At 35.0% G+C, this 23620-nt stretch overlaps 4 protein-coding genes and 1 long non-coding RNA gene across 9 annotated transcripts; 2 read left to right on the top strand and 3 right to left on the bottom strand.

Moving 5' to 3' along the window:
* Window positions 1-1718: 1718 nt before the first annotated feature.
* On the top strand, window positions 1719-5186 carry LOC139107988 (sodium-dependent nutrient amino acid transporter 1-like). Its single transcript, XM_070665924.1, has 9 exons — window positions 1719-1858; window positions 1953-2075; window positions 2156-2408; window positions 2737-2959; window positions 3094-3468; window positions 3564-3930; window positions 4313-4589; window positions 4716-4810; window positions 4889-5186. Exons 1-9 carry the CDS (start codon window positions 1823-1825, stop codon window positions 5024-5026), a joined length of 1887 nt encoding a protein of 628 aa, XP_070522025.1. The 5' UTR covers window positions 1719-1822; the 3' UTR covers window positions 5027-5186.
* LOC139108004 (uncharacterized) lies at window positions 3318-9328 on the bottom strand. Of its 2 annotated transcripts, XR_011546600.1 has the most exons (8): window positions 9217-9308; window positions 8556-8955; window positions 8201-8321; window positions 7295-7384; window positions 7006-7213; window positions 6761-6898; window positions 3556-4584; window positions 3318-3438 (listed from the first exon to the last, which is right to left on the bottom strand). It is a non-coding gene; the product is annotated as an uncharacterized lncRNA (long non-coding RNA). The 2 variants fall into 2 exon arrangements; XR_011546599.1 differs by lacking the exon at window positions 8556-8955 and having other exon boundaries at window positions 9217-9328.
* Window positions 6242-10973, top strand: LOC139107989 (sodium-dependent nutrient amino acid transporter 1). The gene is made up of 10 exons (XM_070665925.1): window positions 6242-6444; window positions 7842-7925; window positions 7999-8284; window positions 8513-8726; window positions 9170-9541; window positions 9657-10023; window positions 10157-10256; window positions 10323-10499; window positions 10617-10711; window positions 10809-10973. Exons 1-10 carry the CDS (start codon window positions 6424-6426, stop codon window positions 10947-10949), a joined length of 1857 nt encoding a protein of 618 aa, XP_070522026.1. The 5' UTR covers window positions 6242-6423; the 3' UTR covers window positions 10950-10973.
* Window positions 10974-11063: 90 nt separating this feature from the next.
* LOC139107987 (sodium-dependent nutrient amino acid transporter 1) lies at window positions 11064-16602 on the bottom strand. 3 transcript variants are annotated; one of them, XM_070665920.1, is made up of 9 exons: window positions 15658-16002; window positions 14426-14801; window positions 13875-14142; window positions 13159-13533; window positions 12656-12845; window positions 12307-12483; window positions 12130-12229; window positions 11758-12029; window positions 11064-11633 (listed from the first exon to the last, which is right to left on the bottom strand). In XM_070665920.1, exons 1-9 carry the CDS (start codon window positions 15667-15669, stop codon window positions 11466-11468), a joined length of 1938 nt encoding a protein of 645 aa, XP_070522021.1. In that variant the 5' UTR covers window positions 15670-16002; the 3' UTR covers window positions 11064-11465. The 3 variants fall into 3 exon arrangements, with proteins under 3 accessions (XP_070522021.1, XP_070522023.1, XP_070522024.1); XM_070665922.1 differs by lacking the exon at window positions 15658-16002 and adding an exon at window positions 15355-15600; XM_070665923.1 differs by lacking the exons at window positions 11064-11633; window positions 12130-12229; window positions 12307-12483 and having other exon boundaries at window positions 11811-12029; window positions 15658-16602.
* On the bottom strand, window positions 14704-23179 carry LOC139107990 (sodium-dependent nutrient amino acid transporter 1-like). 2 transcript variants are annotated; one of them, XM_070665926.1, is made up of 11 exons: window positions 21091-23179; window positions 20532-20642; window positions 19852-20104; window positions 19460-19682; window positions 18828-19202; window positions 18181-18547; window positions 18002-18101; window positions 17718-17894; window positions 17445-17539; window positions 17203-17359; window positions 14704-14801 (listed from the first exon to the last, which is right to left on the bottom strand). In XM_070665926.1, exons 1-10 carry the CDS (start codon window positions 21100-21102, stop codon window positions 17252-17254), a joined length of 1821 nt encoding a protein of 606 aa, XP_070522027.1. In that variant the 5' UTR covers window positions 21103-23179; the 3' UTR covers window positions 14704-14801; window positions 17203-17251. The 2 variants fall into 2 exon arrangements, with proteins under 2 accessions (XP_070522027.1, XP_070522028.1); XM_070665927.1 differs by lacking the exon at window positions 14704-14801 and having other exon boundaries at window positions 16740-17359; window positions 21091-21258; window positions 22546-23179.
* Between the last annotated feature and the right edge of the window lie 441 nt (window positions 23180-23620).

Genomic DNA, 23620 nt, shown 5'->3' with positions numbered 1-23620 from the left:
ACAAGCGTTAATCAAACACATATTACATGTACACTACAAAAGATATAAGTTTGCGTAATTAATCGCTAACATATTGCAGTTATTATCAACCAAGGTAACAAACATTAATGTCAACTTAATAATAGGAAAAGAATATATTGTAAATTAAAAAACGTACTCGCAGAAATATTAAAATTTGCCGTACAATCAATTGGAGCAGATAATACACGCTACCAAAATTATCCATAATTGACTATTATTCACTATTCGTTTCCGAGTCGATTTAAATATTATTCGTCGAAAATGTATATAATTTTTTTATTGTGTCATTCTGTTTAAGAAAAAAGATCGCTCGATCGACTAATTGAAAAGTTTGATAAAACTATCGACAATCGACTGTCATTACAACAAAAAATATTATGCGCATTTTTTTTATGTCAATTGCGAAATTATTTCTATCTTTTTATATGATTATATTTTGCAAATAATAGTAATACATTTTCCGAGACAAATTTTTTATGTAAAAATGGTACGGCACGTATTGAATATTCAAGAGAAAGATCGTTAACTAATTTCTAATATTGCATTTCGCTTCTACGTAAAATATTAGCCAACCCATGCATAACTTCCTGATAATAGACACGTTCTTTCTATTCTTTTCCTCTTGTTAAAATAAGATTTTTAAAGATAATTCGACAGCCTCATCGAAGCTTTGCACGATCGCAGTCTTAATGACTTTATGGTCTTGACCTAGTCTCGTTTTTCTTTAGATAAAACAATTCATATCCTAGTACTTAAAGTATTTCCAACACGAATGTACGCCGTGTAAATGTTTGCCTGTGTTTATCCAATGAGATTGACCAAGATAATTTAATTACATAATTAGACGTTAGAATATCACTTTTACTCGAGATGTTTAGAAATTGAAATTAATTAAAAACGTTCGGCCAATATTATTTTCCCACACGGCAAAAATTTTACCAATAACTGCATGTCATTTGCGTACGTTATGAAAGATTCTTGAGGATATTTCCCGTGTTTTAAAAAGTGTTAATTGACCGCACATGTCAAGAGGAGAAGATGAAAGACAGAGTACGTGACACACGTGAAATAGCATGCGTGCGGCGAATGGAGAACTGGTATCTAGTCGAAGGACAGCTTTCCGGCTTTATGCGGATTTATTGACCAATCGGTGGTTAACAAGCGATACAGATCTCAGAACTGCGTCTTCGAGCAATGCAAGTATCAGAAGCGTACCGGTATCTTTACCTTTTGTCAGTCGGAGATTAGCAGACGCGACGGTGCCCTCGGTGCATGAAATTATCCCGAACGTTTCCGGATAGGTTGTTATCTTCGCGGGGCAAGGGAAGTTTCAGTCATTAATTGCATCTTCGCGGACGCCGCTGGATTTCCTTCACAGAAGTCTGTAAATTGGCGATATTCTGAAGGAGAAATCTGTGCGTCACGTTAGTAATTTGCGAGTGATCGTTACGCGAAGTGTTAACATTTATTGCAGCAATAGAATATCAAAGTTGTTATAAAATCTCACCGATGTATTGCAAACTGTAAAGAGAAGAAAGAGGACCGTGATCTCGTTCGGAGTATCGCGAGAGAGTTACTTCTGTTCAGTATCTTATCGCGCAAGTGTATTCATGAGTGAAGATAGGATAAAAATTGCTCCCCTACGACGGTGACTTGCTACAAGATCCTGGCTTCGATATTCATCGTTGAAAAAAATTCGAGACAGTTTTTTACACGCGGCAATTAACGTTCCGTCATTGGAGACAAACATTTTTAAGACTGATTGTTGGTTCCTGGCGTTTCACATTTCCTGTGTGACATAATGGATAAAACAAAAAATATGAAAGACGGCGTTTATGTAAGACATGCTTAAATTATATACATGCAAACTCACGAAAAATCCGCGTACCGCAAGTTTCTATTAAAATTATTAATTACCTTTTTTTTTCCAGAAACAAAGTGGGTATACTAATGAGGCCTTTCAGCTGGACGGTTTCGATTCGCACGAAAATGTTCCGCCCGATTATGCAAGAGCGACGCAACCTGATAAGCAGCAAGAGCATTTTGAAAGTTCAGTGCGTATTTTAATTATACACAGGCGTTAAATTAATAAGAGTAATATTAACAGCTGTAAAAAGTAAATTTTAATTTTTAGACAGTCGCTAAGGGAGCGGAATGGGGAGGTAGACTAGAATTTCTAATGGCTTGTATAGCCACTTCCGTTGGGCTGGGAAACGTATGGAGGTTTCCATTCACCGCATACGAGAATGGCGGTGGTGCCTTTCTAATACCTTATATCATAGTTTTGATTCTGGTCGGAAAACCATTTTATCTTTTGGAAGGGCTTTTAGGACAATTCACCAGTCAATCTTGCGCAAAAACGTGGTACATGACACCGGCCATGAAAGGTGAGACGATTCGACAAAGATAGTAAGAAATCTATTTTTTTTATAAGAGTTAACTTAAGCCTCGAATGTGTAAAACTTGTTTTACGGAATTAAAACAAAATAAATTAATGATTTTCATACATTTAAACTGCGAACACTTGTCAAAAAAAAAAAATTCTTTACATTTTTTTAATACAATTTAATTAAACTTAAAAACAGATTTTAATTTAAATTTTATAATAAATTTTTCTACGAATATTAAATAGAGAAACTCATTCCTTTAATTTGACTTTTTTCAACTCGGCGATTTCAAGATTATTTTTATTAATTAAATATTATCCATTTTTAGGATTGGGATACTCACAGGCCTTTGCCGCGTTTTGCGTCGTTTCGTACTACTGTGCCTTAATGGCATTGACTCTATACTACTTGGTATCAAGCTTCCAATCCGAATTACCGTGGTCAATTTGTCAACCGGAATGGCAGGACTATTGCATCGACATGTCGACGAACAGAAGTATTGTTGAAAATCGCAATGTCACAATTCGAAGTTCCGCAGAGCTGTATTTCAGGTTCGAAACTGAAACCTTAAAAAAATAATTTTAGTAATATTTAAAGATCGTCAATAATAAATATTTAATTTGTATTTTTTATATAAAAAAAAACTTTTAAAAAATACTCATGCAATTTTTTATACAATTTTTAGAAAGATCGTATTACAGGAGTATGAATCCATCGAACACGGTATCGGCGTGCCATCCTGGCAGTTATCCATATGTCTATTTCTTAGTTGGGCCTGTGTTTTTGGAGTACTTTTCCGTGGTGTAAAGAGCACCGGTAAAGCCGCTTATTTCCTTGCAATATTTCCTTACGTCGTAATGACGGCATTGCTGGTCCGAGCCGTTACTCTTGAAGGTGCCGTCAACGGCATTCTTTTTTTTATAACACCGAAATGGGATGCCTTGTGGAAGCCTACCGTCTGGTATGCCGCAATCACACAATGTTTCTTCTCGTTGTCGGTCTGCTTCGGGCCGATCATTGCCTATTCATCCTACAATAATTTTGAACACAGAGTAGATAGGTAAATAGACTTGCTATTATTATAAACTCCTTAATTCTAGTTTTTAAAAAGATTTTTTAAGATAAAAAAAATTAATTTTTTGCTTACTTTGTCAGGGATGTCATGATAGTGACCACGTTGGACACATTTACCAGCTTGATGGCCGGCTGCACAATTTTCGGTATTTTAGGCAATTTAGCTCACGAGATGAATACGAAGGATATCGACAAAGTAGTCCGTGGCGGTACTGGACTGGCCTTCATCTCTTATCCGGATGCATTATCACGTTTCACTGTCGTACCACAGTTATTCTCTGTTCTATTCTTCTTCATGCTGTTTGTTCTTGGCACTGGAAGCGCAGTTGCGTTGTGTGGTGCGACATTTAGTATCTTCCGCGATCATCTACCAAACGTGAAGCAATGGTTGTTGGTGCTCTGCGTCACCTGCTTTGGTTTTGTCGTGAGCCTCGTCTATATCACACCGGTGCGTTAAATAGGTCGCCCAAAGCTTGCTCTAAAATACACACACATGACACAAACATTAGTCATAAATGTTACGTATAACTGTAACCGATACCTGATAACTAATCGTACACATAATAGAACTATAGAGAAGTGCACGTAAAGTTTTATGCAAAACGTTAACATAAAACTCCTATAAATGCTAGGTAAATGAGGATTAAAGTTTAGAAATTAAAATGGAAAGCATAAATAAGATAAAATTACCTTAATAAGTTGTTGCATATTGCTCTCAATTAAAACATAAAAATAAACTTTATAATTTCTAAATTTTAAAAATATTGAAAAGTAAAAATATTTTAAATAAAATACTTATCTTTTAATATAATGTATATTAATGTTGATAGGGCGGTCAATGGCTTATAACATTGATGGATTACTATGGCGGTACTCTTGTGGCAATAATCGTTGGCGTACTCGAGATGATGACTATTTTCTGGGTGTACGGTCTCTCGAATTTCATTAATGACATGGAATTCATGCTGGGCAAGAGATTGGGTTGTTACTGGCGATTCTGCTGGCTCATAATCACGCCTGTACTCATGATAGTCATATTGGTTTACACGTGCATTACTTATGAACCACCCACATATGATGGTCTTCGATTTCCTGATTATGCCTACGGTCAGTAAAATTTTTTTAATTAATATTTTATTTGTACAGCATGTAAAATTCGAAATTTTATTGTAAATAATAATTTACTTATAAATTATATATCATAATAAAATAATGGTTTTTTTCTACTTTTAGGAATAGGATGGTTTATGCTAGCTCTAGGAATACTTCCTATCGTATGGTGGGCCGGACATAAAATAATCACGAATAAAATGTTATCTTTTACCGAAGTATGTATCTCAAGGGAATAGAATTAATTAAATTTATTTATAGTAAAACTGCAAATTAATCTTTGAAATACATTACAGTCTGTCAAAGTGGCATTTCGACCCATGGAAGGTAAATGGGGACCTAAGAACCCGAAGATCCACAAAGAATGGGAAACATTCGTATCGGAGAAAAATTTTGGGGCTCAAGGCGGCCTGATGAAAACGTTTTTTAAATAGAAGCTTTTTATTTATTATTTTTCTATCCTTTTAACTCAATCGCGCACTCTTTATCTCTATTAACTAACGCAATATTGTAGAAAAAAAAACCAATTATTTTATTATAATAAAACATCGTTAATCGATGGTCTTTAGTAAATAAAATATTTTTTAAATACCATCCATTTTGTAATGGATACTAAAGTTGAATTATTTCCGATTTAATTATTAGATTAATCGGAAATCAATCAGATAAAACGTGTCGTAGAAATCTGTTCCACTGTAATTTTAGCATTACCCATACGTCCTCCATAAACTGAAATATATTCGCTCTCTCTAAACTTTCCTCATTTGTACTTGAGATCAAGGAAGTAACGTTGACATTACGCAATTGGCGCGTGCAGCAAAATGTGTTGTTTAAAACCTCACGATCGAGTTGAATTTGATTAACGAAGCTCGGCGGTTTTTTTCCCCAAGTCGAGTATTATTTCGTAAATTACACAAGTTATCAGCAACTTATCCGTTTACGCAATTATAGCCGTATAATTTACGCGTTTTTGTAATTTTCTGCTGTATATTAACATCCGCGAGGCGTAATATCATCTGATGACATTGACATTAATCACTTTAGTTTCGCTTCAAAGCACTAGGTCAATGGTATAACGACAAAAGCAATTAAAAGAATTAATTATCGCGCATGTCCGATTCATCTTGTTATAAAATGTCATTCGAATTACTCATTCATAAGCCTCAGCAGGTGGAAATTTTTAAACATTGCGAGACATAACATAAAATCAAACGTCTAAAATATATTTCCCTTTCATTCGCAGAAGCATTTCTCAACGTGTGGTCAATTGCATACACTTTTTCCATATAAATTTTGTAAAAGATGCACTTTAAGGAAAAAAGAAAAAAATAAAATTCAATGTAAAGATTTGTTTTTAATCTAATATAAGCTCTGATTGCTGATATTACTCTTCTGCAAATGAGGAGATCCCTCATATATCAAAAAAGTAAATTTTTTTATTACATGTGATCACGCATGAAAATGTAGAATGGAAAAAAAAATTCCTTACTATGCAATCCTATCTATTAATATTGCATATGCATATACGAATAAAAATGGTGCGAGATGTGGCAAAATAGAAAGAAATGAAAAAAAGAGGAAAGAAAGAAACATAGTTTGATCGAGCTTGATTAGCGTGATTACATGTGCGCGCGTTTTAATCTGACGGAATGGATTGCGCGTGTAGATCTGTATGTACGGATACGTCAAACGTTGCGCGAATTCTTTAAGCAGTCTGTCAAAGACTGCCGGCTGGCTAAGACGAGAGTTGGATTCTAACAAAAAAAAGAAAAAAAAAAGAGTGAACAGCCAAGGTAGACAATAGTACGCCTCGTGTCGGAACAAAATCAACATGGATCACATGAAAAATCACGTATGTTATAATATAGAGAAATTATTTTGTGCTTTAAACCACTGTCAATTGTAAATAATTTTACATTTATCACTTTAATATACCTTCTCATACTTTTACTTTTAATTATATGTCATTAAATCGCGTGTGTCTAAAAATTGTAATATTTTAATTTGCAAAATTACAATATGAGAAAAAAAAATAAATTACGTTGAAAATATGAATTTAAAGTACTTTGTGAGCTGTCAACGAATAATCTGTTTGTATAAAATGGTGCAATTCTATTTGTACGAATAAAGAAATGAGTGTTTGCGAAGATATCGCGGCCTCGTTTTACCTTTATTTCTTCAAACAGTTAATCATTATCGCTCAATTGCCATAGTGTATCATAAGATATTTGCCCAAAGAATATTGTAAGCTAATGCTTCATAGACTGTCACTTTACGTGGTACTTAGGTCCATCGTTTATATAACACTAAAAATAAAAAAAAATAGAATTAATGTTACATTAAAATTAATTAAAATACAATAATAGAAATTTAAATTTTATTTTATAGAAAATATTAGATTTAAAATATTCACCATTTTATTAAAAATTACCACTTTCTTGTTGTTTATCTTGTTGTCGTAAAGTGATCAATTTGTTGTAAAGTTGTGCTATCGGCATAAGCATTTTTAAACATTTTTCTGATAAGATAAAACGAGGATAATATTCGTTAGGAATGAACAATTTGTCAACAGCAATAAAACACTATATTCCCGTAAATGATATGCCGTATCAAGATAATCACTGAAGATTAAAAAATTTTTCCGATATTATCCTCAATTAAATTGTCACCGATAAAAGTGGAAAATTCAATCGGTTACTTACAATCTCGCCAATAATTTTTTATATTACGCAAGGTGGACGTAACGATGATGTTAAATCAAAACCATGCATCTTCAGTTCAAAATCGGCCGACTGTAAATATAAATGGTACCATTACACATTGCAAAATAATTTGATTAGGAAGTGCGCTAGTTGGAAATAATAGTACGCGACATGTTAGATCGACGAGTAGGCATTTCTGCGGTATTGTATCACACTCTGAGTAATCGGCCATTTTTTTAGGACCAATTAAATACGCATTGCTATCGCAAACATATACCTCGTACATTATGACCATGATAATTCATTTTCTATTGTGTTACCACGTTCACTGCACACGGTACCGATTAATAAAAAATCAGTTAAGTAAAGTTAAACCGAGATCATTGTATAACTATCGTAAATAACACTCGAATTCTCACATTAGACATTGCTGTATTCAGTAAAAAAATATTGCCGCACCTACTCGTTTCCCATTGTAAAAAAATAGCAGCGGAAGTGTTATAGAAAAAAAAAAAAATTATCAGATAACAAATAATTGATTTCGTAGAATTATGTCACTAACGTCGACGGAACTACCGATATATTCAAGCTGTCTGTCGCATCGACCAGCGAAAATAATCTCGAAAACAGAGTAAGTTCAGAAAGTGCGTTATGTTACGCTAATTGGAATTTTTCTTGTGAGAGCTTTCTTCTTCATTTCGCAGATTTCGATATCTCTTAAAGTAGAGGATAAGAAGAAAGAAAAGACGAGGGCGCAATGGGGAAGTGGGCTGGAATTCCTCATGTCCTGCGTGGCGTTCTCTGTAGGCCTCGGGAACGTATGGCGATTTCCTTATACGGCTTACGAAAACGGCGGCGGTGCTTTTCTAATCCCGTACATAATAGTACTTTTTGTGATCGGCAAACCTTTTTATTACATGGAGATGATTCTGGGTCAGTTCACCAGCAGATCCTGCGTGCAAATTTGGTCGGTGTCGCCTGCGTTCCAAGGTATTTTCCAAGATATTTTCTATAGGCCCTCAATCCTCTATAAATATAAGATATAAATCCTTAAATTTAGAATATAATACAGTATTTCAATTTAAGAATTATAATCGTGTTAATTACACGTTATACATTATTTTACTTTAAATTTTGAAACCGTAAACTTTATCTGTCGCTAATTATCATGGATGATTGTTATCAGAGGATTTAATTGATGCATTCGTGATTCATTAGGGATTGGGTACGGCGTGGCGGTATCAGTGTTCTCCGTAATCACCTATTATTGCGCCCTTATGGCCCTGACTCTCTTCTACATGGTGGCCAGTTGCCAATCGGTACTTCCGTGGTCCTATTGTTGGGAAGAATGGACCAGCGAGTGTTTCAACAGCTCGTCAAGCGGTGGACAACCGACAAACGGAAGCCGAAGTTCTGCCGATCTCTATTTTCAGTACATTAATCTTTCTTTTGTTTTTTATGATGCTATTATAAAGGTCCTCGGGATATCTTTCTATCTAAATTTAACTCTATTATCGCATCCGTTTACGCACGTGCTACGTAGCACAATATCAGTCGTAAATTATCGGAAGCCTTTTGAATTTTTAATTACCATCACGTGTGTAGAAACTTGTTGTTTGACGATGAGATTGAGGATAAAAATCCGCCCGTATCTCTTGAAGCTACGCGATAATAACAATGATACTTTAAGAATATAATCGAGAAAATCGCCGGCATTATTTCTCATCTCTTTCAATTTTTTTTTTTTTTTTTTTTTTTTTTAATATATTCTGTTATTGTCTGTTATTAATTTTTATTTTTCTTTGCATTATCTTTAAAATTTTATCTAGACATTAAGTTTTCAAAGAAATAAAACATTTCTAACTTTATTTTTAGAAAATATGTCTTAAATGAAACGGGGATCGAAAATGGACTTGGATTACCTTCATGGAAGCTGGTAATTACGTTGTTGGTCAGCTGGATATTCGTCTACATAGTAATCTGCAAGGGTGTAGAGAGCACCGGTAAAGCGGCCTATTTCTTAGCTCTTTTTCCATACGTCATTATGATCAGTCTTCTAGTGAGAGCAGTTACACTGGACGGAGCTGTGGACGGTATTATTTTTCTTTTCAAACCGACGTGGCATAAAATCCTGGAGCCGGCAGTTTGGTATGCCGCTGTCACGCAATCGTTCTTTTCCCTTGGTGTGTGTTTCGGTGCGGTGACCATGTATTCCTCCTATAACAATTTCGAACACAACGTATCAAGGTATTAATATGAGTATATTTTTCAGAATAATATTCGTAAAAAAATTAATAGTCGAGCTAGACGCTTTACAAAAGTCAAGCAAGTTAATTAAAAATTTAATAATAATTTCTTGTAGGGATTGTACGATCGTGACAAGTCTGGATCTTTGCACCAGCTTGATGGCGGGAGCAACTATCTTCGGAATCCTGGGCAATCTTGCCCACGAAATCGGTACCGACGATATCAGTAGCGTTGTACGCGCCGGAACAGGACTGGCCTTCGTATCCTATCCAGATGCTCTGGCGAAATTCACTGTGGTACCGCAGCTTTTTGCCGTGCTCTTCTTTCTAATGCTATTCGTATTGGGGATAGGAACTACCGTTGCTTTTTGCAACGTGATCATCAGCATCATCAAGGACCAATTTCCGCAGCTTAGTCAATGGAAGATTGCCGCTGGCGTTGCAATCTTTGGCTTCTCGATCGGCATTGTTTATTGCACGCCTGTAAATTTTATAATTATTTTTGCCCTTTGTAAAAAAAAAAAAAAAGGAAGATCAACACTTCTACTATTAAGAAAAATTATGAAATAATTTTAAAATAATATAAGAACTATGAGAATGTTTATTTTACCAATAGGGCGGCCAGTATATTCTCAATTTGGTAGATTACTTCGGAGGGACCTTCATTATCGTGTTTTTAGCTTCCTTCGAAATGATAGCCATTTCTTGGGTGTATGGTAATAATCATAATTTATTCTTGTATAAAATTATTGAAAGGAGAATAATTCTCGTTAATTTTCCAGGCGTTGATAATTTCTTGGACGATGTTGAGTTCATGGTAGGACGACGGCCATTCTTTTACTGGAGATTCTGTTGGTGCTATTTGACTCCTTTATTTCTCTTCACTATTCTGATATATTTCTTGATCAACATGACACCACTCAAGTACAATGACGAATACTATCCAACATCTGCATATGGTATTAACATAACGTCAAAAAGTTACAATTTTAATTATAACAAGGAGAAATTTTACAGGATTCACACAAAAAAATTATATATGTATTTTTTCTTTCTTTTTTTTTTCAATTTTATAGTTGCGGGTTGGACGCTTTTGACTTTAGGAGTTCTACCGTTACCATTAGGTTTACTTATCGTTGGACTTCGAAATAGGGACGAGCCATTTATTAAAGTAATGTACATTTGCATTTAATTTAAATATACTTTTAATATATAAATCTAACTGTCTAAAGTACGAAATTATTAATACTTGTCGCTTTTATTTGTAGATGTTTGAGCCGAGCGCCGATTGGGGTCCAAAAGATGTAAAGAAATATAATGAATGGAGAGATTTTAAGCATTCAAAAAGGATATCGCGAATGTGCGCGAAAAAATCGAAAGTTATAGCAGCTTTGTTTGGCAAAGAATGACAATTAGTAAAATATGAAATTCAATTAATATGTTTTCTACTTTGATAGTTTATGATGTTTAGGTGATGATCGTATAGCGATCGGATATATATAAACTCTAAATAACGGTGGCAGCTCTTTGTCATACGTCATGTTACACGCAATGCAACATTACACACAAAAATGAATTATTGAAACTAGCAAAAGCAAAGTTTTAAATACACAACTACAAATCCCTTAACCGCGATATTATAAAATAAACGATTACATATAATTAATTTCTTTGTATTATAAATTTAATTGATAAAAATTATAACCATTTATATTTTTTTTCAATAACGTATTATGTTAAATAATTAAAAAAAACTAACTAGCCTCTTAAAAATCCTTATGCAGTTAAGGGATTAAAGAATATATAATATTTTATATATTTTTTTAACTTATCTCGTGGATTTTGCCGCGGATCCTGCCGCGGCAGAAATCACTGAATCTTCGAATAATTTCAGAATACCTCGAAATGATATAAAATTTTACGATTTAATGTGGTTCCATATTTAAAAGAACGTAAAGTATTTGTTTCCAGATCGGTTGAATCCTCTTCTTCCGATCTTTTGCTCTCTCGTCCTTAAAGATTTTCCAATCTTTACGTTGTTGCACCTCTCGTGGACCCCATCCATTCGCGGGTGCGAAAGCTTTCTTTACCATCTTAAACAACGCAACAAATCGTAAAGTTTATCATTTAATATTCAAGTTTTCATAAAATATTTAACGTAAAACTTATTTGTATTGCGTCTTTCAATGAAATTTAATCTCGTTTTAACATTAATACCTGTGCAAATGGCAATTCCCAATTCTTGAACATTGCGATCATCATCCACAGCGGTATTTGAAGAACACCGATGCAGAGTATCGTCCATCCGATAGCATGTGCATATCCCGGCAATGGTATTCCACCGTACGTTAAAGGCGACAAAGTGGCCACGGTGTAAATAAAAATTGTTATTAATATTAACGGTGTCACTATAAACCAACATATCCTCCAGTAAGTACTCGGTTTTTGGTCCAGCATAAATTCAAAATCTTCCAAAAAGTTTTCAAAACCTATCGAAAGACGTAACATTTTAAAGTAAACTACGAATTTTTGATAATTCGAAACATGAAAAGAACTATGAAATATGATGTAATTAAAAATAATTCTTACCGTAAAACCATATCACTCCAGTCATCTCAAACGACGCTAAGATAAAAACAACAAATGACGTGCCATAATAGTCTACTAAGGTTAAAATAAACTGTCCACCCTACAAAATTTATTTAGTTATAATTAAATATAATACTAAAATTAATTTTTTTGATTAAGCCACATAATTTTACTAACCGGTGTTACATAGACCGTGCCGATTGCAAAACCAAGCAAACAAGTCGGAATTACGATCTGCCAAGTTTTTAACCGGGGAAATTGCTCATTTATTACAGTGATAATTCCTGTGGTCATTCCTACTGCACTGCCGACACCAAGGACAAACATCATAACGAAAAAAAGTACAGCAAATAACTGCAAGGAAACATAATATTTCACTCGACAGCATTAAGTGATATTTTATGACAAGATAAACATACAGTAAGATATTTTTTTTTTTAGAAGAAACGTTTAACATCTTTATCTAATTACAGCAGTAAAAAAATATATATGTATACCTTTATGCGATGAAAATAAATAGCGTTACCTGTGGTAGCAAACTAAACTTCGCTATTGCATCGGGATAAGACACAAATGCTAGACCAGCTCCGCCTCGGACCACTTCGGATATATCTTCCACACCTAACTCGTATGCCAAATTGCCGAGAATCCCAAATATCGTGCAGCCAGCCAGCAAACTCGTAACCGTGTCCAACGAAGTAATTATAATGACGTCTCTAAGTTGGTATACGATTACTATAAGTCACGGATGCCACACGAAACAGAAAATCAAACGTACCAACTTATAAAACTACGATTAAATATTCAAAAAATTTAAAAACCTAAAATTATTTTATACAAATATAATTATTTATATTAAGTATATGTCCGATATAAGATGCAAAGCTCTTATGTTTCTTTTTTTCTCGTCTTTTCTTTTTTTTTTTTTTTTTTCTCTTTATTATACCGAATAGTTTTGTGAAACTTTCAAAATATTTAATCACATATAAACTCATACAAATCTTCACAAGTACAACTTTTTTTTCTCACCTGTAGATATTGTGCTTGAAGCCGTTGTGCGAGGAATACGTGATAATACTGCCGAAGCAGACAGAGAGTGAAAAAAAGCACTGGGTTACGGCGGCGTACCAAACGGTCGGCTCCAGGAGTTTGGACCATTTCGGAGTGATAAAATACAAAATCCCATCCATTGATCCATCGAGAGTAACCGCGCGACCCAATAGACAAATCAGTATAATGTACGGAAAAATGGCTAAGAAATAAGAAAACCTTCCGGAGCTCTTTACACCTTGAAAAAGTACCGCACAGACTGCCGCCCAGCTACCAAACAGGCATAGCGTTAGCTTCCAGTCCGGCAATCCGATTCCGTCGTCGATGTTCTCCTTTTCGTGCAGTACTACGTGCCTGTAAAATGTTAAAAATTTAGAAATAAATACGTCTCTACATCTATTCTTGTACATAATTGTTATTTTACCATATACAGCATTTATCGCGATTGTTTTAAACAAAATATTTTTTAATTTAATCTCTGTTTTTTTCCTTAGCTAAAATATTAAATAAAATCACGGTTTACTGCAAATTTTTAGTTTCTAATTTCTAATATTAGGTCCAATTAAAGTCATTCCCAATATTAGACTCGTTTATTTGAAAAATATTGCTCTGTCGTCAAAATTATAAGCACAAATTGTAGAATGTATTCTATAGGCATGTCTCATCTTCTCGGTGCACGATAAGATAATACTTACGAAAAGTACAGTTCAGCTGAGCTTTGAGGCTTACCACTGCCGTTAAAAAATTTATCAAGAACGCTAATGTTTCCTTCCGCAGTATTATTTACATTGTGATTTCTTTTAGTACTCGAATCGACACACGTATCACCCCATTCCTTTAAACAAGTAGCCCAAGGTAGTTCAGCGGAGAAAGATGCAATCAGATAATAAAGTGTCAGTGCCATCAGTGAGCTGTAGTAAGTTGCCAAAGCGATAGTCGAACAGAATTGTGCCCATCCGACTCCTATGAATCAGTAAAAAACATATTTAAATGAGAATTATTATTAATTATCGGCCTTGAACGTAACATATGCAATGTGATAAAATCTGGGAAAATACTTGAGCAGAAAAAAATCAGTTAAAATTAATAATTTTTTACAGAAATTGATTTTTAACCAGACTTTTACGTAAAATTAAAAACATCTACAATTTCTAATCACTATTTATAATCTACTTTCGCTAATGCGTTTTTTTTTGTCTTTAATTCGCCTATATTTTATATAAAAGTTATCAGATCGAAAAATTACCTACGAAACCCGGCGACATACTCCAGACTTTGACGGAGGAGTTGCTAGAGAACTGTCCGATGATCATTTCCAAAAAATAGAACGGCTTTCCCACCAGAAAGAGCAGAATCACGTACGGGATGAGAAACGCGCCGCCGCCGTTCTCATAAGCTGTAAACGGGAATCGCCAGATATTGCCGAAACCGACAGACACGGCGATGCACGACATGAGAAATTCCATGCTGTTGTTCCATGTCTTGTGTTTTTTTTCCAGTTCAACGACCTGCTCGTCCAAGACGCTCAAGCTTTCAGGGTAATACCTCGTTGCGCCATTTCCGATGTGAGATTCTTCTATTTGAAAGACGACGTTATCGAAGCCTAATTCCTTCTTGTCCCTCTGCAATAAAAACATAAACGATAGTTTAGTTTCAGTCTCAGTTGTTATTCATTTTATACGAACACATTCCAGGTAAATGCGTAATGAAAATAAGAATTATATATCTAGTTTCAATGCATGCAATAAAAATATAGATCAGTGCCAACGAGTTTAAGAGGAAATGTCTGTTCGAGCTGCATGTTTTTTCCGTCGAGATCAAAGTACTGCAGGTACTGCATAGTAAGCTGAATAATAATAGTACCTTGCGAGGTGTAAAACGATTTTTTCTAAATCGAAATAATAAAGTGTTGACACGAGCAACTATAACAGTCGATTACAAACAATAAAAATGTCAAACGATGATTTTATGGTTGCAAATGCTCTCGGGAAAATCCTTCGAGGAATCACTCGGTAAACATTAAAGTCATTACAAAATTAGTTGTCTTCACGCTTATTGTTAACAAAGGGATTATTTTATCTCGTTTGAAGAACATTGTTCAATTTCACGGGTGTTATCGCGCAATTCTTTTTTTATTCTAATCCCGATCTGACGTTGCAAGACCATGATACTTACATTTAGGGTACTGACTTTCACTTATCGTTCACGAGCCGTGATATATGTGACGATAGAAAAGAAACGAAAGGCACCCAACGTACAGAGGAGGATACGAGAAGTTAGACACCGATTCTGCACGCGGTCTTACATTCACCTCGCGCTTAAACACCTATCATTCTTTTGCTCAGTCATTGCGTTGTCAATTATACCGTTAACACATTAGCGTTATGCATACAATTACTCTTGCCTGACACTTTCTATTTTTTTATTGAATGCTTACTAAAATTACTATTTGGCGTTTCGAACAAATCGTTCACTTACTGTCTCATACATAGCGGATGGTGAAAGACGCGGTCACGTTGAGAGACGCGAATGCGAATTGGAAACGGTCTTCGCACAAGGTAGAAAACTGGGACGCAATTGCCACTGGGTTCTGAAGGGATACTACGAACGTTGACGCTACCGACGTAAACTGGTCGTCGGATCGGGCGTCGAGGTATGCTCTCTCTCCCGCACGACTGTCTCGGAAACTCATTTGATAAAACGATAACCATTACTATATATCCCCGCGGCGGTAGGTGACAGAACACTGCGCCTCGCGAGCGAAACACAACGATCGTCTAGGTGGACGGTCAGGTGGTAGCTAGGTAGGAGCGACAGTGAGTGAATCATGTAGCATCATGCAAAAGGATAATTACACAAACTCTAGACCGCGCGGTTCTTGAAGCGGCAGAGGCAAGATAGGCGAGCTCACGCTCAGATAAGATGATGGCACAGGATGAACAAGACGAAGGGAGCGAGGGAGTTTCCTCTCAACAGGTAATAAAAAATAGGACAAGTCTCTTGCTCGACAGGGAAGAGAAAGTGGTGGCAGGAGATGGAAATTTTTCTCCCCACAAGAAACGAGGCAGGTACTATTTGATAGGAAGTGCTTTGCACTCGTAAAACTTGCAAAAAACGAAGCAATGAAAGGTAGGGAACAAAAGGATTCCCAGTCGATTAACGCAGAAGAAGCTTCTTTGTGGAATCATTGACGGAGAGACAGGAAGTGCGGAAATTGCGCACAGCAGAGATATAAATTTTTTGTTTTCTGTATTTTCTATATTCGCAATAATTCCGTCACAGTTGCGTGATGTCATCGTACGTCACGCTTAGTGAGCAATGACGCAGGACCTTTCCAAGCGAAAGGAGAACCGGTAGGTTCTCTCGGTCGTCACAACGTTGAGAGAAAAAGACAAACATAGACGCGGCACTTATCTCGCTCATATTCTTGCATAATAAAACATCTGAAATCGTCTGTGCAAATTAAAAATGCAAATTTAAAGAAAACTTTCCTTTCCTTATCAGTTTAAATACAATATAAATTTCATAATTTGTCGATTATCGACAATTATGCATATTAAAAAGCAATCTTGTTACGAAGAGAGTGGCTTCGCATTCTTTCTACAGAAGACCAAACTCGTAAAATATTCCATACGTTTCTATCTCTTTCTTTTTCCCTCTTTGCCAGTTTTTTTTTTTTTTTTAAAGCAATATTGGTCATTATTTTAATATTGTGTACGGTGCTATACTCGACAGGTCATGGCGACATCGTCGTATTCGCACGACTCTATTTTCCACGAAGCTTAAGAACGTACAGTTATGCGGCAAGGACAAGTGAATTGCGATTTTCACGAAACACGGGAGACGAAAGCACTTATTATCGTCATTAAAACATAGTGCAGTAACATCATAATGACATATCCCAGTAATTGTAACACTAAATTTAACGTTTTAGTAAAATAGCAAATGAGATGCAAACAGATTTGCTTTTCACTTTAAAATCTACTTCATTGACCTCATTGTCGAAAAACATCGGAAAGTTACCTCTCGAAAGTTACGCGGAAATAAACTAAAGTGATCGTCATGTCACAAGTTATTTTTTTTCCGCATCACATTGATCTCGAAAGGCCATCCATTTTTTACGATCCTCCACGTTACTCGGACCCCATGATTTCGAAGGTCGGAAGGCTTCGCTGATCATCTAAAAAAGATTAACGCTATTGTAATATAATAGTATTAAAGTGTAGAGTGAACATAAAATTTTATGAGTGTTGATTCTCGCTTACTTTTCGAAAAGGAAGATGTCTGTTTTTAAATATCGCAATAACAATCCACAAAGGTATTTGGAAAACAGCGATAGAGAAAAGAATCCAGCCTATTTCTATTGATAAAAAAATATATAAATGATTATGACAATATACATAATTAAAAAAATTTTTTTAATATATATAAATAAGTAATTTTATGATAAGAAAATTAATTATTTATAGATATTGACAAAAAACTTTTTAATTAAATTTTTTTAAACACTGGGATTTTATCTAAGTTTAATAACTTACCGTAAATCAAAGAAGGATAGAATTTATTGTTGTATTTTAACAGTTCGAGATTAACAAACGTGTAAATAAAAATTACAAGAATAATTCCAGGAGTAAGGACGCTCCAACAAATTCGCCAAAATATCGACAACCGTCTGTTCAGCATAAATTCGATATCATTCAGGAAATTACCCAACCCTAAAATTAACTTATTTCAATCTCGTTTGGTAAGTTAATTAATGGTGTAAATTTTATGTGAGTATATATATAATGAATATATAATATAAACAAGAAAAAAGACATACCATACGACCAAGCGATGGCAATCATTTCGAAAGCAGCCGGTAGAAAAGCTATAAATGAGGTCACATAATAATCAACGAAGGTTATCATGAACTGACCGCCCTGTAAAATAAAACCCATAAGATTAAGATAACGGCATTGATTTACAAAAAGAATAATTAATCGCGTCTTATTAGCATACCGGCGTGACATATATGAGGCCAATTAAGAACTCGCAGAAACAAGTGCCGGCTGCTATATGCCAGTACTTAACCTTCGGGAATTGATCGTGCACGATGGAAATTATGGCAGAAGCAAGGCCGACTTCGCTACCAATGCCTAGGACAAATAGCATCGCGAAGAATACGACACCAAAAAATTGAGGTACTATCGTGAACTTTGCGATTGTCTCCGGGTAAGAAATAAATGCCAATCCTGTGCCACTTTTCATCACTGCACCAATATCCTTGATTCCAAGTTCACGGCTGAGGTTACCCAAAATAGCAAAAATAGTGCAGCCAGCTAATAAACTAGTAAAGGTGTCCAGAGTTGTCACGATCATTGCGTCCCTAACAAACGTAAAACTTATTTAAAAGTTGTCAAACGACAATTAGACACGCGCTTCACTGTTTAATTAACATATCCTTTGTATTTGCGGCCATATTATTTTTTTTTTTTTTACAGAGAGAATAACGATTAGGAAAGAAATATTAATTAGAAATAAATGCTAATAAATTTGTTGTTGCAAAATATTAAAGCAAAATTATCCGACCAAAATGTGAAAAAATATAAATTCTTTAAAACCAATATTTACATATTTAATAATAATGTAGCGCATTTTTAACTAACCGATATAGGTCATGGTGAAATTTGTTGTGTGAAGCGAACATAACGACAGCTCCAAAACATATAGTTAATGAAAAAAAACATTGGGCGACAGCGTGATACCAGATCATCGGCGTCAACAGTTTCTCCCATGTCGGTGTAATGAAGTACAGAATACCTGCGACAGATCCGTCAAGCGTGACTGCCCTTACAAGCAGCACGATGAGAACCACGTAAGGAAATATCGCCAAGAAATACGCTGCTTTTCCGGAACTGCGTACTCCGCGTATTACCACAAGAAAGACCGTCAACCAGCTAATAAAAAGCGTGATCGTCAAACGCCAGTCTGGTGCACCAATGCCATCATCGATGTTGTCTTTTTCTCGTAATACCTCTTTGCTGAAAAAATAAAACAGTTTATTATCATTATATACACTTTTTATATATTTTTTTAATATACATTTAGATTGGATCCTAAAAGTACCATTTTTTAAATTGAAAAATATTCTTCCATTAATTTACAGTATACATTTTTCTTTAATAACCTTTTTATCTTTTATTATTAATTTTATAAAATTCCAGTCATCTTGTGAGTTTCGAGATACCTTACGTAAATAATTTGTCAGTAGCTAATTTATTGTTTTAAAGTAATTTACTAGAAATATAGCTCAGCAGAGCTGGAGTAGCTAATGTTCTCCACCCTGGTAGAGTTATTGCCGGGTAAGGAGTCTACGCAAAACTCGCCCCATTCCTTCTGACATCTTCCCCATGGTAATTCTGTCTGGAAGCTGGCGATGAGGTAGAACAACGTCAACGCCATCAAGGAACAGTAATAGGACGCTAATGCCAGCAGTGTTATAAATTGCGCGATGCCAACGCCTAAGAGTTTAATTTTATTTTTGCTATAATAGTACATTTTAAAACTTTAAATATATTTAATATTTAAATATTAAATTTAAATTAATAAAATTAAATAATCGTAAAATTATTTAAAAATTAAGAAGGATATGTGTTCTAGTATAAATGTAAATATCAAATGCATGCGCACCTCTAAATGCCGGTGCAATGTCCCAGATTTTCACGGCCGACCGACTGGAGAATTGCCCTAGGATCATCTCCAATAGATAAAATGGCTTTCCCACGATAATTAAGATGACGATATACGGTATTAAGAAGGCACCGCCGCCGTTCTCGTATGCCGTAAACGGGAATCGCCATATATTACCGAGGCCGACTGACATAGCGATACAAGATAGTAAAAATTCTCTGTCGTTTCCCCATTGCTGACGTTCCGGCTTCCGCTACACAAAAAATACATGCAGAGAGCGACAGAAGGAAGAAAAGTATTTGCACAGCCGATCCTTTATCAGGATGACTTTAAAAAACAAATCAACTTGTTTCATTAAGTACATGCAGCGCAAATAAAAACGGGCTGTGTCGCGAGACAAGAATGCTCTTCTTCTTTTTGCAAAATTATCCCTAAAACAGATGAGCTGTGCAAACCCATTTATTATTTAATTGTATATATCGCTTTGATCGAAAGCGTTGCTCTCATATTGTGTGAGATTATTATCTAAAAAGATAGTTATCATAGTTCTTATTTGAAGACTATCTTAAGCATTATTTTATGATGTAATAATGCAGTTATCTAAAGTCAAATAAGACTAAATAAAAAATATATAAAACGGACTATAAATTCTAGTTATTGTTTTCATAAAGAATAATTACCACGTCGTCTGTTTCGTGAGTTATTCCATTTATTTCGATGCCATTAGGATTTATCGGTTCGTCTATAACTAGACCAAGATTTGTTACGCCCGTCGAAACCACGTACGACGCCTGAAACAGTCGTTGCGATAAGACAAATCCTGATAGTCATACCCTTTATTTTCTTTTCAATGAAAAGTATAAAGTTGGAAAAAAATTCTTGTTATTCGCACACGATTTATAAAAATATCATTCTATGACAAGCGCTGTTAATTCTACGAATAAAAGATCGATTAATTGTAAGTCGAATTAATTATGATTACAATACTCGAACGCATAAATTTATCGTCTATTTCAAGAGTGTCGTAATCGATAATTGTTACGAAGAAAAGTAACGTTAAAATTGACGTTAACATTATCTAAACTTTCAACATATTGCAAGAAAAGAAAAAGAAAAAAGAAAAAAAAAAAAAAAATAAGTTAAAAATATGTTTCTGCATAAACGCTGTTTTCGTGATTTTTCTCATCGGCTTATTTTCTTCTAATATTCTTAAAGCGATTATGATATTATTTAACATACCTTTCGTCCCATTTAATTCTGCAATTTGTCTTCCACGGTTGCTCGAAACTTTCATCAGCACTCATTACCCTCCTACGTACGATCTGCACATGCCGTTTTTTGTCTTTTCTTGTCGGTTCAATGTCTCGTAAGATAAATGTAAAGACAGTGACGAAACACAGGTCCGCTCTATGAAAACGAAGTGTTATCAGTTTAATCAATCTCACTCACGGACTACACGAGCACACGCTTGGCTTGAACTTCAAGGATGCAATGCACTTCCACGAAACGCGAGCAAACGGAAAAGTTGACGTAAGTTTTATGTCATGAAAATTCAGTGTGGTTGTGGGGTAATGACAGCACGACGAGAGGCAATTAAGTGAACGGCGACGTAAACCTGACAATATCTCGAAAGCGCCTTTTTAACACGTTGGTTTTCCCCTACGAGATTTAAAAAGAAAACAAAGACGAGGTAACTGCCTGTTGTAAAATAAGACCGTGCCTCTTAATTTCGTCTGTTCGAGCTGCATAGACTATACTGATTCATTGTCTGAGAACTTTAGGCATTTGATCAAATCATGATTTACGATAAAAACCAGCTGCGAGAGTAACGCATGTAACACTTAATTATTATCATAATTACCCATAGAACAATCATTGTGAGAGTGATTAAAAGTACATTAAAGTCTGGCACTGCAATTTACTTGTTCATTATAAAAACGATGCTCTGTTCCAAATGGCTGTAGAACTTGCAGAATAGAGTTCTATTTGCAACTTAATGCCATTTATAAAAATAGAATGATTATCTATAATTAAAATATTCGCATATTAAAATGCACAGAGATTACAAATAGAATTATATCTTGAAACTTGACATAACTTCTGAGTTACCTTCTGAAGCCAATACTTGCAAAGAGTTTGCATTAAAATTCAGAATTAAATTGTATTTATCACTGTAATAAATAATTAAAAAATTAAATTTACATTTTGAGAAGAAAATAAACGAAAAACTGTGGAAAAAAAAAATTACTGTCAACTCTAACTTTAAAATACAAAGCTCATCTCATTCCAAGATCATGCACACATACAGATTTACAATTAATGTTCTGATAATAAAACGCTAGGTTTAAGGTAAACTTGACTCGAAGGTTTGTCGCAATATACATACATTATTTTCTGGTTATCTTCACGTATATAATACCGCATGTGTATTTTCACAACTCGAGTTTGCCGAGAGGAAAAAAAGAAGATAGAAAAAGAAACAAATACCGTCATAAACTGCACCACAAAAGCGTTGGAATAAAGGAGATTACGTAAAATAGCAATATCAATAAGATAACAGATGCTGACAGGCTGATGCCGGGGAATTTTCTCGTACAATATTTTACGATCGCGGAAGGCGATTACTTAGATTATGCAATTTGGTGCAGGAAGATGGGAAGGAGGGAGAGGTGGAGAAAAACAATCGGTACTTACCGAAAAGCGCTGCAACGGCTCGGCTTCATCATCGGCACTCGCACACAAACGACCCTGATCCGATTCAGATCAATTAATTTTAAGCTATGCACAGGTGTACGCACTCAAGTTTATGCAAAATTATGTAAATATTTTAAATAGATGGAATTCCGTGTAAGTCTTACGCCCTCGATCTTCTTTTTTCTTTCTTCCAGCTTGTGTTAGATGAAAAATAATGGACGTTCGAACGCCTCGATGCGCCCGGGATCGACGGGAAGGGATCACGTAGCGCCATCTTGCCATTCAAGTAATACTCGAGTCGGTAAAAAACGGTGCTTTCTTATCGATGAATAGTGACGCGCATGGCGGCAGTTAGTTGCGCGCGATATCACTCGAAACAGCTGAAAAAAAAAAAAATAAACAAAATTTTTGTAAGCCCTAAGGTATAGTTTGCGAGACAGTTGCAGAGTTTACATTTCTTATTTATTTCTTGTTATTTATTTAACAGATATATTTGAGAGTGCCATTTTATTTAGTTCATTATTTTTCATATAAACACCTTGGAATTCACGATTGACATCAGTTTTATAGAATCTAAATATCTCATACATTAGAACAATTAATTTATTTTTATTCTTTTAATGTAAAGTAATATTTCACGCTTCAATTCCAAAGTATCCATACATAGTAATATATATGTATGCTGGAAGACGGCTCTGTACATGTCGAGATGATGAACTGAACTAGAAAGAAATAAAAGCTGCGATCTTATACATATATAATAAAGCTACACAAGTGATTTTGCGTACCGATGAATTTCAATTTATTTTAATCTAAACAAAAAAACGTTGTCGTTGCCACACGAGGACGCATGCGAACGGATGGATGTAATCCTTCATTTATTAAAATGCTGCTATGTTGCCGCCGAAGAATTCTGTTGAAACAAGTTTTTAGTTATTGTACGATTGACAATCGTGCGGTCATGTTTTTAAAAGTTAAAATATCCTGCAACAAATACGCAGCAACGAACATTCCCTCCTCCTTTCGTCTATCGCACTCGTTAATCCCGGTGCGCGTGATTAAACGGTAAAATATA

Source organism: Cardiocondyla obscurior, linkage group LG14 (genome assembly GCF_019399895.1).
Source record: "Cardiocondyla obscurior isolate alpha-2009 linkage group LG14, Cobs3.1, whole genome shotgun sequence".
Lineage (NCBI taxonomy): Eukaryota > Metazoa > Arthropoda > Insecta > Hymenoptera > Formicidae > Cardiocondyla > Cardiocondyla obscurior.
Note: the sequence above shows the minus strand (reverse complement) of the source record. Positions and strands in the feature narration are given on the sequence as shown.